Raw genomic sequence first — 12,068 nt, forward strand, 5'->3', positions numbered from 1 at the left:
TTAAACAACACATTTGTTTTGCATTCCAACACAGGAGCTGGAATGTTGTAATGTTTTAAGGATGGCTTGTTTACAGTCCAGGCATTACTGCCTGAATGACTGTCATGGATCGAGGTGATCCAAATGTAGGTGCAGAAGAAAGTCTTTAACTTCCCTTAAGTACAGTGGCAGTGGATGTGGGTTGGAGATGCAATGAGCTTGAACCTGCAGGCGACCATCTTCACTGACCACACCATCTGTGACGGAGGACTCATCTCTCCTGGTGTCCTGCAAGCAAACAATCATATTTTTTGGAACATGAACTTAATTGCTTTCTTAAAACATTTTTTCTGCATTTGGCATAAAACAGACTCCAATTTAGACAATCTCAGGCCCACTCCCCACCAGAGAGGTGACATTCAATGTCCCACTTGTCAGTCTGGATAGCCGTGACCACCACCCAACATACAATAATGTCATGAAAGCATCATTTTAAAAAGGGCTGTGCAAACATGGCCAATAACTTTCATTCTAATGATGTGCAAAATGATTTGGGCACAAAACAAATTTTGTTGTTAGAAAACTTGCAGACTTCACTATATACAGTGTAGACCCTCTAAACTAAGTTTGGGGGATGTGATCTTTCAAGAAATGTAGACAAACTGTTATTGTTTGTTTACTTACACAGCATGTCTTGTAGAATTAACTGGAGTCAACAGCAACAGCATCGCACAGTCATATCAACTTCCCCAAACCAAAGCACAAATAAAACAATAAGTAAAACAGGCTGATCTAAAGTATGATTAAAGTTCAGCCTGATTAATATAAATGTCACTGACAGTTGCTAATATATTGGAAAACCAAAATACTTACTGATGTCTTTCTGTCCAACAACAGGAGTGCTGGTCCCGAGCCTCAAAGGCAGTAAGAAGCAAGCAGAGGGAGAAAAAGCAGAACATTTTTCAGAAACTGATTTGATCCTTAATGGCTGTGCAATTATTGTAACATAGAGTTTGCTTATGTTGTTAAATAAAGACTAGATTTGACATTAATAGATGCCACAGATGTTCAAAAGCTGCCACAAAAACAAAAATGGATGACTCTGAAAACGTTGGAGCATTTTTGCAAATATGTGATGTCTTGATAAATTGAGCAGATATTTGAACTTTACACAGCTACATTGTCGCCTGAAAATATCTTAAAAGTTTATTTTGTGACCCAGAAAAAGTAATACCTTTTTAGCCGCGCTCCGCCATCGCTGCGCTTACAAGTATGCACAGGCTCCGACAACCAAGATCCTCCTTTCCCCCAGACTACCCTTTCTGGGTCACAAAATAACCTTTTAAGATATGTTCAGGCGAGAATGTAGCTGTGTAATGCTCAAATATCTACTTAATTTATCAAAATATCACATATTTGCAAAAGTGCTTCCACGTTTTCGGAGAGCTCTGTTATCCACCAGCGCGATAGCTGACCGGGAGGTCAGGGCTTGATAGAGTCCACGAGCACAGCTAACTCCTGGCTTATTGTTTTCAACCCCCTGCGGTCTTTTGCTACTCAGGTTAAACACACCACACCCCTAACGGCTGCACCTCCTGAAGAATTTCGTCTGGGCTCTTATTTCACTTTTTTATTTCAAACAATCAACAGAAAATTTCACAGACATAGTGTTATGTAAGGTTTTTAAGGCTGTGGTGTTAATTTTTAACTAACATGAGCCCAGCGGCAGCAACGCTAGGCTAACACTAACTAGCTAGCAAGATTATAAACCTGGTGCTAAACTAAGAGAAGCCACAAAATCAGTTTGAATAAGAGTAAACATTTACTCACCAAGTCAGTGTATGAGGTAAAGATTCACAGCAATGAAAACAATAATATCTTGAGCTGACACTTTTCCAGGTTTGCTCAACATATTCCATAACAAATACTGGCGCCATGAACATGCGGACTGATCCGAGAGGGAGGAGGACAGTAGTGACGGGGCATTTTCAAAACACATCTTTCATCCTTCCGCACTAAGAAGCAAAACTTCCAGCTTACTTAGTTTCTCTAAGTTAAGACAACTCAAATAAATTGAGTTTATCAGCATTTTTGCATAAAAAGTACTGGTAACTTATTTAAATCGAGTTCTGATAACAAATTGATAAAAACTGAGTTCAGCCTATTTAATATTTTTAATTAAACACAATATTACATTTTACAGTGTACTTGGACTCACTGATTTGACAGGAAAAATGTATCTTATAATAACCTTTTAAGCATGTGGAACCACTCCAAGAGGAAGTGTAACAGGTTTACGAGGTGGAAGGAAGATTTAAGGACTTTCATTTAAATACCTTTCCAGTCATACAGGTTTGAAGATATATTTGTTAGGTGTGGTCCTACTGTATGTTCTCTTTAAGTGTATGTGTCCTTATGTAACCAAGCATCACCGTCACAGAGCTGTGCCCTCCAGCACACATCCGTTTTCTGAAATACACCATTACTTGAGGCTGCTTTTAAAAACAAGTGTTTATTTACCATTCATCAATTTCACATACAGTGCACTAAAAGGACTTAAATATTTTTATAAACATCTCGAAGAGCTTGCTTTGTGTGGATTTAGGTTGTCTTCACTCTCTTCATCTAATAGCCTGATGTTGACATCAGAGCTCTGTGTGGGCCATACCATCTGTTGCGGGATACGATTTTTATGACTCTTGCTGCATGTTTTCTAGTGGTTGTCATGCTGCAGAATGAATGCGGGACCAGTCTGGAGCACTTCACAATATGATCTCAGTGAAGATAATGTGAGCAACCCAAGCCCTCTTATCCTGGCCACAAAAAAATCTAAGTCAAAGCCTTTTTTTTAAAACCATAACTACAAACTGTTATCGCATGTAAACCCTAATGATCTGACTCGGAAGCTAAGCATTATTCAATACTGTCGAGTCATGTTGACCGTGCACGGTAAAAGTGAGACAGAGAGCAGCAAAAGGGGGTGGAGCTCCGCAATATGTCCAACCTTTTACTGTCACTAAAACCTCCAGCGAACTACTTCTTGAGCTGACTCTGGATGACTTCTCTCGTGGCAGTGCGGAAGTACCAGAGCAGTAACTGCGCGAGTCGGTCCACGCTGTGGAGAGAGAGGGGAGCGCGGTACAGACACCCGAACCAACTCCGCTACAGTGCTCTCGTATGTGTGGCATGTGACGGTTAGAGGGCGTCCAGTTACGAGAAGGAACAGGAAAGCAGGTCGTTTGGCTACAAAGAGCTCGACCTGTAGAACGTGCACGCAGAGCTCTCCGGTGGTTCCCCGCCTCCCGTTGTGACCGAGATGGAGCGGTTGTGCGGACCAAAGCTTCCCTTCTGGGTGAGTTCCCTTCCCCTTCTGCGCTCGGTGGTTTGTCACGAACAGCGGGGTATACTGCAGAATACTCCCCTACCCCGGTGTATAGTTCGTTCACTACCAGGTGGTTTTGAACAGTGTTATGTCACCGGCTGCTCTTGTTTTCTTTCCGTCGCAGCTGTCTATAAATAAGCTTTTTCCCACCTAATAGCATTTACCGGGTTAATAAGCTCACAGTTAATGACACGGCGAACTGCGTGTTTTCGGTTTAGAGAAGTCGGTCACTAGTGCAAAAGAACACCTCATTGGATAAGTACCTGTCAACTTCTGTTTAATGGCTCTTGCGGCACTCCTTAGACATGTCGGGGTCTTTAAACTTCTCTAACAGTCCATAAACAGTAGCAAGATGATCGAATGGGCAAGAGCTGCTAAATAGCTTGCTACATTAGCCTCACTGGGAATAAAGGAGGGATAAACTCACAGTTAAGCATCAGCAATCATTTTCCCACTGGGAATATTTTGGTGACTCTGTTTTTTCCCCTTGTGCTGTTGATGATGCGACACTGAGGAAACTGAGGTCATGCTCGTTTGTCTTATACTTGCAGGTTTAATACCATAAAACATGATAGCAGCTCCTAATGTAAACACGGTTCAGTTTCATTTTCCCCGCTTTAATGTTGAGAATGCGGATGGGGCAGAAGTACAGACTTTCTGTACTTAAGTAGAAGTACAGGTACTGTTAAAAAAAATACTCTAGTAAAAGTAGAAATAATGATTCATCTTCTTTACTCAAGTAAAAGTGAAAAAGTACAAGTTCTGAAATGTACACAAAATAAGAAAATAAAAGTAGCTCCTTAAAGAATATTTTTTCCAACTATTTGTACACAAAGCTAATTGAACCTTGTGTTATATTAATAGTTGCCTGAAAAAAAAGTTGCCTGAATTTTAATTCTAATAAATATACTCAGCTTGAATCAGTAAGTGTAACACGAACAGAGAAAAAGAAGGAAATGTTATAAAAAAGTGGCGTTATTTTATGTTGCCTACATTGAAGGGGGGACTTTGCCTCTTAACAGGAAAATGCGTAGAGAAGAGGTTAAAGCAGTTTCAGCAGGTGGAGAACCCAATAAATCTGTTGTAGTGGCTCAGTGTGAGGAAAAGAATCACAACTCTCAATAATTTCTATTGAGAGCTCCGGTAGATTTTCTTAGTGTACAGGCTGTGATCAGCTGTGGGTTTACACACCTGAATTAAGCAGATGTTTCATGAGCTGTCCTGGTTGATTTCCATCGTCTACACTGACTGTACACTGTTTATAATGTCTTTATACCCAATAATTCTCAGCATCATCAGCTTAACTTCAGATTCTCCTCTGCTACACTTGATGTAACCTAACTCTGATCATGGAACCACCGCTGCTGCGCACCAGTCCCGCACTGATCCATCACAGTACAGCAAACTAACCTGTTTATCCTGTACAAAAGAGTATTTCCGCGCATAGTTTGTTCCAGTGTTGTGCCAAAAAAATACTACACTTAATACACTTTAACCTCTGACTATGGCACACAGTTTTTTATTGGTGATCAACACATGAACATGATTGCCTTTCATGTGTTACGGTTCAGGCTTAAATCGGTTTAATGTTTGAAGGCCTGCAGTGACATGACAAAAAAACTCCCCTCAAATTAAACCAAAAGTATTGAGTCTTGTTTTGAAAATCTGATTATTAGTATTTGTACTTTGTTACTTCCCACCTCTGTGAGATTGCAAACACCGCCTACAGAGTGTCATCATTTAGCTTTGACTACTATGACTGTCTCTGTTTGGGGAAGTCTGTTTTAAAGAAGTGACATTGCGGCAAATGAGTATTTCCCAGGGTGGGTGACGGTAAGAGAGTAGAAAGTGTATATGCTGCTCTCATGGAGGTTACAATGGTCACCTCACTGCAGAATGCAGATTCCAAAATGACCACATTGCAAGGTGACCGACAGCCACGCTCAGTCGCTAACACTAGATTTGCCTGGATGCTTTTTGTCCACATGTACTTCATAGTTATGGCCTGCCTGGCTTCCTGTGGTTGAAAGACCATTTACAATGTGCTGTTTTAATTTTAATATTTTGCAGCCATATTGTAAAGCATTAAACGAATAGCTTCTTAAGGCTTTAATTTCATGGTTTAGCCACAAATTGTGTATTGATGACCAACAGTTGCGCATATAAACATCGATCTGACCCATTCAGATAAAAATGATTCTTTTTGTTTGTTCGCTTTTGGCGGGGTTGTCTGGCTGTTTAGTATGGATGTGTGCCAGCAACTGCTAAACAGCACAAAGCGAAGAAGCTTGTGAACCAGCAGCTGCTGGACTGGTGAATCAAGTCAAGTGTAGTTACACTAGGTGCGATATACACACAAAGGAAGCTAGAGAAAGCCAAAGATGACCACAGACCAAAGATAATGAAAACTAATTTTAAAAAGAATAAAATCCAGAATTTTTGAATCTCACACAATGAGCTCCAAGTGAATATCAAATATCAAATTTTGGCTTGAAACGGCCATTCTCAGTGTTTAGCACCTGGATGCTGCAAAATATTCAAAGTTAAGCGACCTTACAAAAAGAAAAGTTCGCCTTTATTTGTGTTAAAGCTTTAAATCTGAGTTTGGTGTAGTTCACTGAGACTGAACTAGTTAGCGTCATGCGGCGGCTGTGTGAAGGCAAGAGAGGACCCAAATGCACGGCTCTAGACACACGGGGGTGAACTCAAAGGCAGGTCTTTATTAACAGGAACATAAGAAGACATACAAAACTATACTGGGAGAAACTAAAGCTGAGGCGCTGGGAAGACACGGGAAATGCACACAACCTAGAGGGACGACGCAACACGGAACAACAAGGAACAAAATACAAAACCACAGGAAAACTGAGAACACTCGGTCAAAATGACCCAGGACCATGACAGTTGGTGATTGTACAGAATTAGTCAATAAGTGTCTTCAGTTGTAAAATATTTTCTCTTTTTTTTTAATCAGTTGTTGATAGGAAGCTCTTATTTAGCACCTGAATGTACAAAGACACCGATTATTTGGCTTTATTTCAATTTTTCTGTGGGATCTTTTGAAGTTTTGGAAGGTTTTATCACAAAAGAAACCAGAATATGAACCAAACTGTGCCGCTGACCTGCATCTGGTTGGATCTTACATTAAGTGCCGGCTTGCTCTTGAGGCCTATTTGCCTATCCTATTTGCTGCTGTCCGCTTTAAACAGACCGATGGCAGCTGTAATCCCCTTGCACAGTGCAAGTCAGGTTAACTACTAAAGCTGCCGTTCACATATAAAGCGATTCGCTTGTAGATGTGCTCCTGTAGGCAGCCTTATAATTTGTCACCATGTGGCATCCTTCCATTCCACCGACGGTCATTTCAATCATTCACTTTAAAGTTGGTAATAGTTCACCAGTTATTACTAAAGGTTATTTTGCCTGTCGTCGCTCCAAGTCATCGAACGTCATTGTCGTCCATGGTCACTAGTTGTCCCTTTACTTTCCTGACTGTATGCCCCTTAGCACATGGGAGAGGGCTTTATTTGTTCCCTCACTGTTTGCAAAAGGTGTAGTGTGCACATTTCCCCTTTAAATGATTGCTCAAACATGGCTGTAGTAAAATCAGCGTTTGCACTGCTCATTTCCTTGTCGGGTGATTTATGAATTAGCCTTTGTGTGAATGAGCGTGTACTCAGCATTTATAAAAGGGGGTTTTGAAGTACTATGCAGGGGAATCTTTTGCTTTGAAACCTCACACTGACAAGATTTGGATGGTAAAACAGCTGGCTTTGATGTTTGGTTCTGACCTGTTTACTTCTATCATGAAGCATATAAGAGTCTATAGACAAGCTGCCCCCGTATTTAACATTTGTGTCAGTGTGACACTGGGTAGGCTGTCTGTAATGCTGCTACCTCTGTGGTAAATCAGCGTGAAGCCACATTAGAGAAAATGTGCTCTGTGTTCTGTGGTGAGTTTTAATTTTGTGACTCTGGTTTCTGAATATTTATAAAGACAAAAAAAGGTTGTGTTTAATAAAAGGGCCACAATCCCACTTTTTGATAATGCCATATGGGTTTCTAAATGAGTCGTTTAGTGTATAATATTAAATAATCATCAAAATATCTTTTACAGTTTTTCACGAAAGTTTTAACAGTTTCAAAGTGTAAAGAAAAATGCATTTTAAAAAAGGCCCAGAAAATTATTGTTGACTAAAACAATTAAATAGTTATTGGAGCGTTTGCAGACTGTGAAATACCAATGATTTGATATCGACCAGGAAAGCCGATGTCAACCAATACAGATATCAGCTAATACCAATGTTGAGCCAATGTTTGAAACACTGTCATGTGACATAGGTGGTTCCAGTCTTATTGGTTTGGCTTTGCAGTGACCGAGCAGTACAAAAAGGCTCAAAAGACATGCAAATCGTTTTGCACATGCCAGCCCTGCGCACCATCTGCCAGAACTGTCTCCATAAAACTATCTGACAGCTGCTTTTTGGGGGCTTCCCCACATAATCTTCCTTTATGGATCAAGTTCTCATTAGATTGCAAATTTTAGTTCTTCTGAGCTTTTTAAAGACTTCCCTGTTGGTTTCAAAGTTGATGTTGAAAGTTCAGTCTCAGCACTGGACTCAGCAGTTTGCTACCACCTTCATCATCGACTTGCTGTGAACAGTGTCATGCGAAATAAAAAATGAAAATCACGTCTTTTTTTTATAAAGGGAGAAATGTTTTATATAGATGTATTTACAGGAAATTCTAAACACTTTGATGAATATAATGTGTTAACAGTGTTGGGAAGGTTACTTTTAAAATGTATTCCAGTACAGAATACAGAATACATGCCCCAAAATGTATTCTGTAACGTATTCCGTTACGTTACTCAATGAGAGTAACGTATTCTGAATACTTTGGATTACTTAATATATTATCATGCTGTTTACAACTACGTGAATGTACTATTGCTGTGATTTATTACTGTTACTGAAGGTCCGCGGCTCCGAACCGTAGTAAAGGGACCTCTGGCTAATACGGTGGGTTCTGTGTCGGGCTCTTAGCCGAAAACTAGCTTTACTTTGTTGTCTGGGTCAAGTTTGCTAGTGAGAGACAGAGAGAGGCGTTGAAAGGCTGCTCCAACAGAACTTATTGTTTTTGGAGGAAAACACGAACACGGTGTACAGTCGAGTCTTAATAGCTTACTTACAACTGGGCTCGTCAGGCACTCTTCTTGGCTGCAGTGGTTATTATTATATTTACATGCTTCCAGCTCCCGTTTTTGCTCGATGACAGCTCGTACTTTTCCTTTTTCTCCCTCCCTCGCTCACAGAGACATAACGTGTATGGCAGTCCATTCTCCCTGCAGCACGGACTACACTGCCCATGATGCTACATTCTTTAGAGCTATACCTGTAGCATTCTGCCTATTAGCTTAGCACAACAACAACAAAGGCCTCTCTCACCCAGGAAACACGCAGAGAGAGAGCGTCACCATGTAACCATGGCAACCGTAACGCTGCCGCTTGAACAGAACGTAGCTGTCAAACAAAACCCAAACAGTCCTGACCCGCCACAATATGAAACAGGGAAGTACCGCCGTGTAATCCATTTATTTCAACAAAGTAACTGTATTCTAAATACCACCTTTTTAAACGGTAACTGTAACGGAATACAGTTACTCATATTTTGTATTTTAAATACGTAACGGCGGTACATGTATTCCGTTACTCCCCAACACTGTGTGTTACGTACTATTTTGATAACCTCCCTTGTACCCTTGTACAAAGTCTGTGTTGTGTATCATTGTGAGAATACAGCTGCTAACTGTCGAGTTCTGTCTAGTTGTGTGCTGCCTCTTCATGCTCAACCCCGGCCTAAACACTTAAACCAAATGGAGTATTTCTGGAAGCTCTGACACAGACTGTCTCCTTATTTGTACTAGAATAGAGAAAGGAGGACTGCAGAATGTTCCTGAACTTTTCTCAACAGTGTTTGAAGTTTGAATGTGGAAAATGCTTTTTGGGTACACATAAAAAAGAAATATAGATAATAACTGTATGTTTCTGTTTAAAGTAAAATAGATGCATTCCAGTATTTACTGTATTGGCTGCTAATAAGAAAAAAGCTTTTGAACTGATTACTTGAAAGATAATTGGAATTGATCACATTGATTAGAAAATGTCCATTAAGCCATTTAAGCTAAGTATGCCATCTTCATGATTAAGTTATTTGTTAAAAGCCAGCGTTGGGAGTGACCATGAGGGGCAGGATTGTAAATGAGGACATCAGAGGGACGGCTCAGGTTGAGCAGACTGGGGACAAACTTTGAAAGGCGAGGCTGAGATGAGGGAGCTGCTAGACTGGAAAGGTGGAAGAGGACAGAAAGATTCATGGATATAGCAAAGGAGGACACGAGGAGGGATAGTGTGATGGAGGAGGATGCTAAGGGTAGGGTTAGATGGTGGCAGATGATCTGCTAAAGCAGCGGTCCCCAACCCCCAGGCCCCGAACTGGTACCAGTCCGTGAGTCGTTTGGTGCCGGGCCGCGAGAGTTGAGGTTCAGGTGTGAAATGTATAGTTTTCGGGGTTTTTATCGGTTTTCAGCGTTATTTTGTTATCGTTTTTATTGTTTACTCGGTTTTCCTGGGTCTTTTCACGTGTGTTATGAATAAATTTTCTTTTTTTTCGGTACGGGTACTAGTTTTATTTTGTTGTATTTATCCGCGACACCTTAAAGGCCGGTCCATGAAAATATTGTCGGGCATAAACCGGTCCGTGGCACAAAAAAGGTTGGAGACTGCTGTGCTAAAGGATACGGTAGCACGGTGGTGGATGGTGAATTTCCAGAGAAGCAGCTGAATTAATTTCAGGGACCACCACAACAATGGTAAATGGCCTGTATTTATATAGCACTTTACTAGTCCCTAAGGACCCCAAAGTGCTTTACATATCCAGTCATTCACACACGCATTGGTGATGGCAAGCTACATTGTAGCCACAGCCACCCTGGGGCGCACTGACAGAGGCGAGGCTGCCGGACACTGGCGCCACCGGGCCCTCTGACCACCACCAGTAGGCAACGGGTGAAGTGTCTTGCCCAAGGACACAACGACCGAGACTGTCCAAGCCGGGGCTCAAACCGGCAACCTTCCAATTACAAGAGGAACTGCCAACTCTTGAGCCACGATCAACAACAATGACCTGACCAGACGGCCAAAAGGACTGGAGCTAGGTGGTTATCAGCGACTGGATGTTTTCAAGTGTGAGTGTTCTTGCAGCGCCCAGGTACAGTGTGTGTGTGTGAGAAACTCTGCAGTTTCCCCGAGTTCAAAGTATATTTAAATAAAAGAAAATGCCAGAACATTTTCAGCAGTGGCAACAATAACTGATTAAGTGTGAAGAACTTTTCTGCCTCACAGCACTTTATTAAAACCTCTGTCAGTTTTATTAAAGTATGCATCAAAGCTGAGGTTGGGCAGGTTTAAATGTGCATGTAAAGGTTATTACACTAATGTCACCCTGATGTGTATTCGGCCAGAATGAAGAAATGCCCACTTATTGTAACCCATACTCATACAGGAGGGCGTAGCACAGTCAGACAGAATGCATGGTATGCAGCGCACACATTATCAGACTGATCCAAAGCCTATTTATCAGCAGCCTTATATACCAACAATTCAAACTGTCAGCAGCAGCTTGGATTACAGTTGAGTGCCGTGGGGAAGATCAGCCGTGCAGGAGCTGAGCGTCGTCTTCTCAAAGACTTTAAAGTGTAGTGTAAGCTGTTGTGTAAGGCTGGAATAGTTTGTCTCACATGCTGTTCTTAGGCAGAGGTTGGATACGACGTGGCTGAAGCTGAATTGAAATCGAAAAAGAGGAAGTTCCTGTATTGGAAAAGCATTTGGTGGGAAAGTTGGTATTAAACTGTACACGTCGAATGCGTAGCGGTTTTTGAGATTTTAAACCCTTGTCACACGCTGCAGGGAAGTGAGAGTACTGATGAGGTGATGAGTCTGCAGATGTGCTTAGTGCGTTCAGTGTTTCTTGACAAGACAAACTTACTGTACACATTTGTTCTTGTTTCATTTTTACATTATTTATTCTTCATTATCCATAAAAGTAAAGTATTGGCCTTTATGCTTTCTATCCTCCATCTCATTTGGCAGCCTTTTATAGCTATATAGCAGCTGACAATCTTAACAGTAGTAACCAACAGTTTAAAATGACATCCTATTAATATTTAATCACCTTATAACTGCAATCTTTAGATCAGCCTGCAATCCCTTCAGGTTTGCTGTGCAGATCTGTCTGCCACCAGTTGCACAGACAAAAGAAAGACTTCTGTTTTACCTCATAGCTTGTTGTTGACGTTGGTGTGCCTGCTCAAGGCTAGGAAGCCTCAGGACGAAAGAGTTTAAGTATCTCAGCCACAGTGGACTGGGAGATTGACAGATTGTGGTGAGGGTGAAAGTGAATCTGTTGGTTTATTGTATGAGATCGCCCACTCTTTAAAGGGTGGGTGGCCTCTCCTTTAAAGATAGCGTGAAGCACTCGGTCATTCAGGAGAGGCTGAGAGTGGAGCTACTACTCCTCCTTGTTGAGGTGTTTTAGGCATGTCGCAATTGGGAGACGGGGCAGACACAGTGGAGAAATGGCATCTCTCGGCAAGCTTGGGAACATCTTTACCTGGAAGGGCTGGTGGAGATGACCAAGGAGAGAGGTC

At 41.4% G+C, this 12,068-nt stretch overlaps 1 protein-coding gene across 3 annotated transcripts in view; it reads left to right on the top strand.

Annotated features, from left to right (window-relative positions):
- The first annotated feature begins 3,018 nt into the window (after window positions 1-3,018).
- abcc3 (ATP-binding cassette, sub-family C (CFTR/MRP), member 3) overlaps window positions 3,019-12,068 on the top strand; it is a 68,553-nt gene continuing 59,503 nt past the window's right edge. For all 3 annotated transcript variants that reach the window (XM_087845273.1, XM_087845272.1, XM_087845274.1), the window contains exon 1: window positions 3,019-3,331. In XM_087845273.1, the coding sequence (XP_087701399.1) occupies window positions 3,296-3,331 (36 nt within the window). In that variant the 5' untranslated portion in view covers window positions 3,019-3,295. The remainder of the gene's footprint in view (window positions 3,332-12,068) is intronic.

This window comes from Neolamprologus brichardi, chromosome 8 (assembly GCF_056152115.1).
Source record: "Neolamprologus brichardi isolate AB-2024 chromosome 8, ASM5615211v1, whole genome shotgun sequence".
In the NCBI taxonomy this organism is placed as follows: domain Eukaryota; kingdom Metazoa; phylum Chordata; class Actinopteri; order Cichliformes; family Cichlidae; genus Neolamprologus; species Neolamprologus brichardi.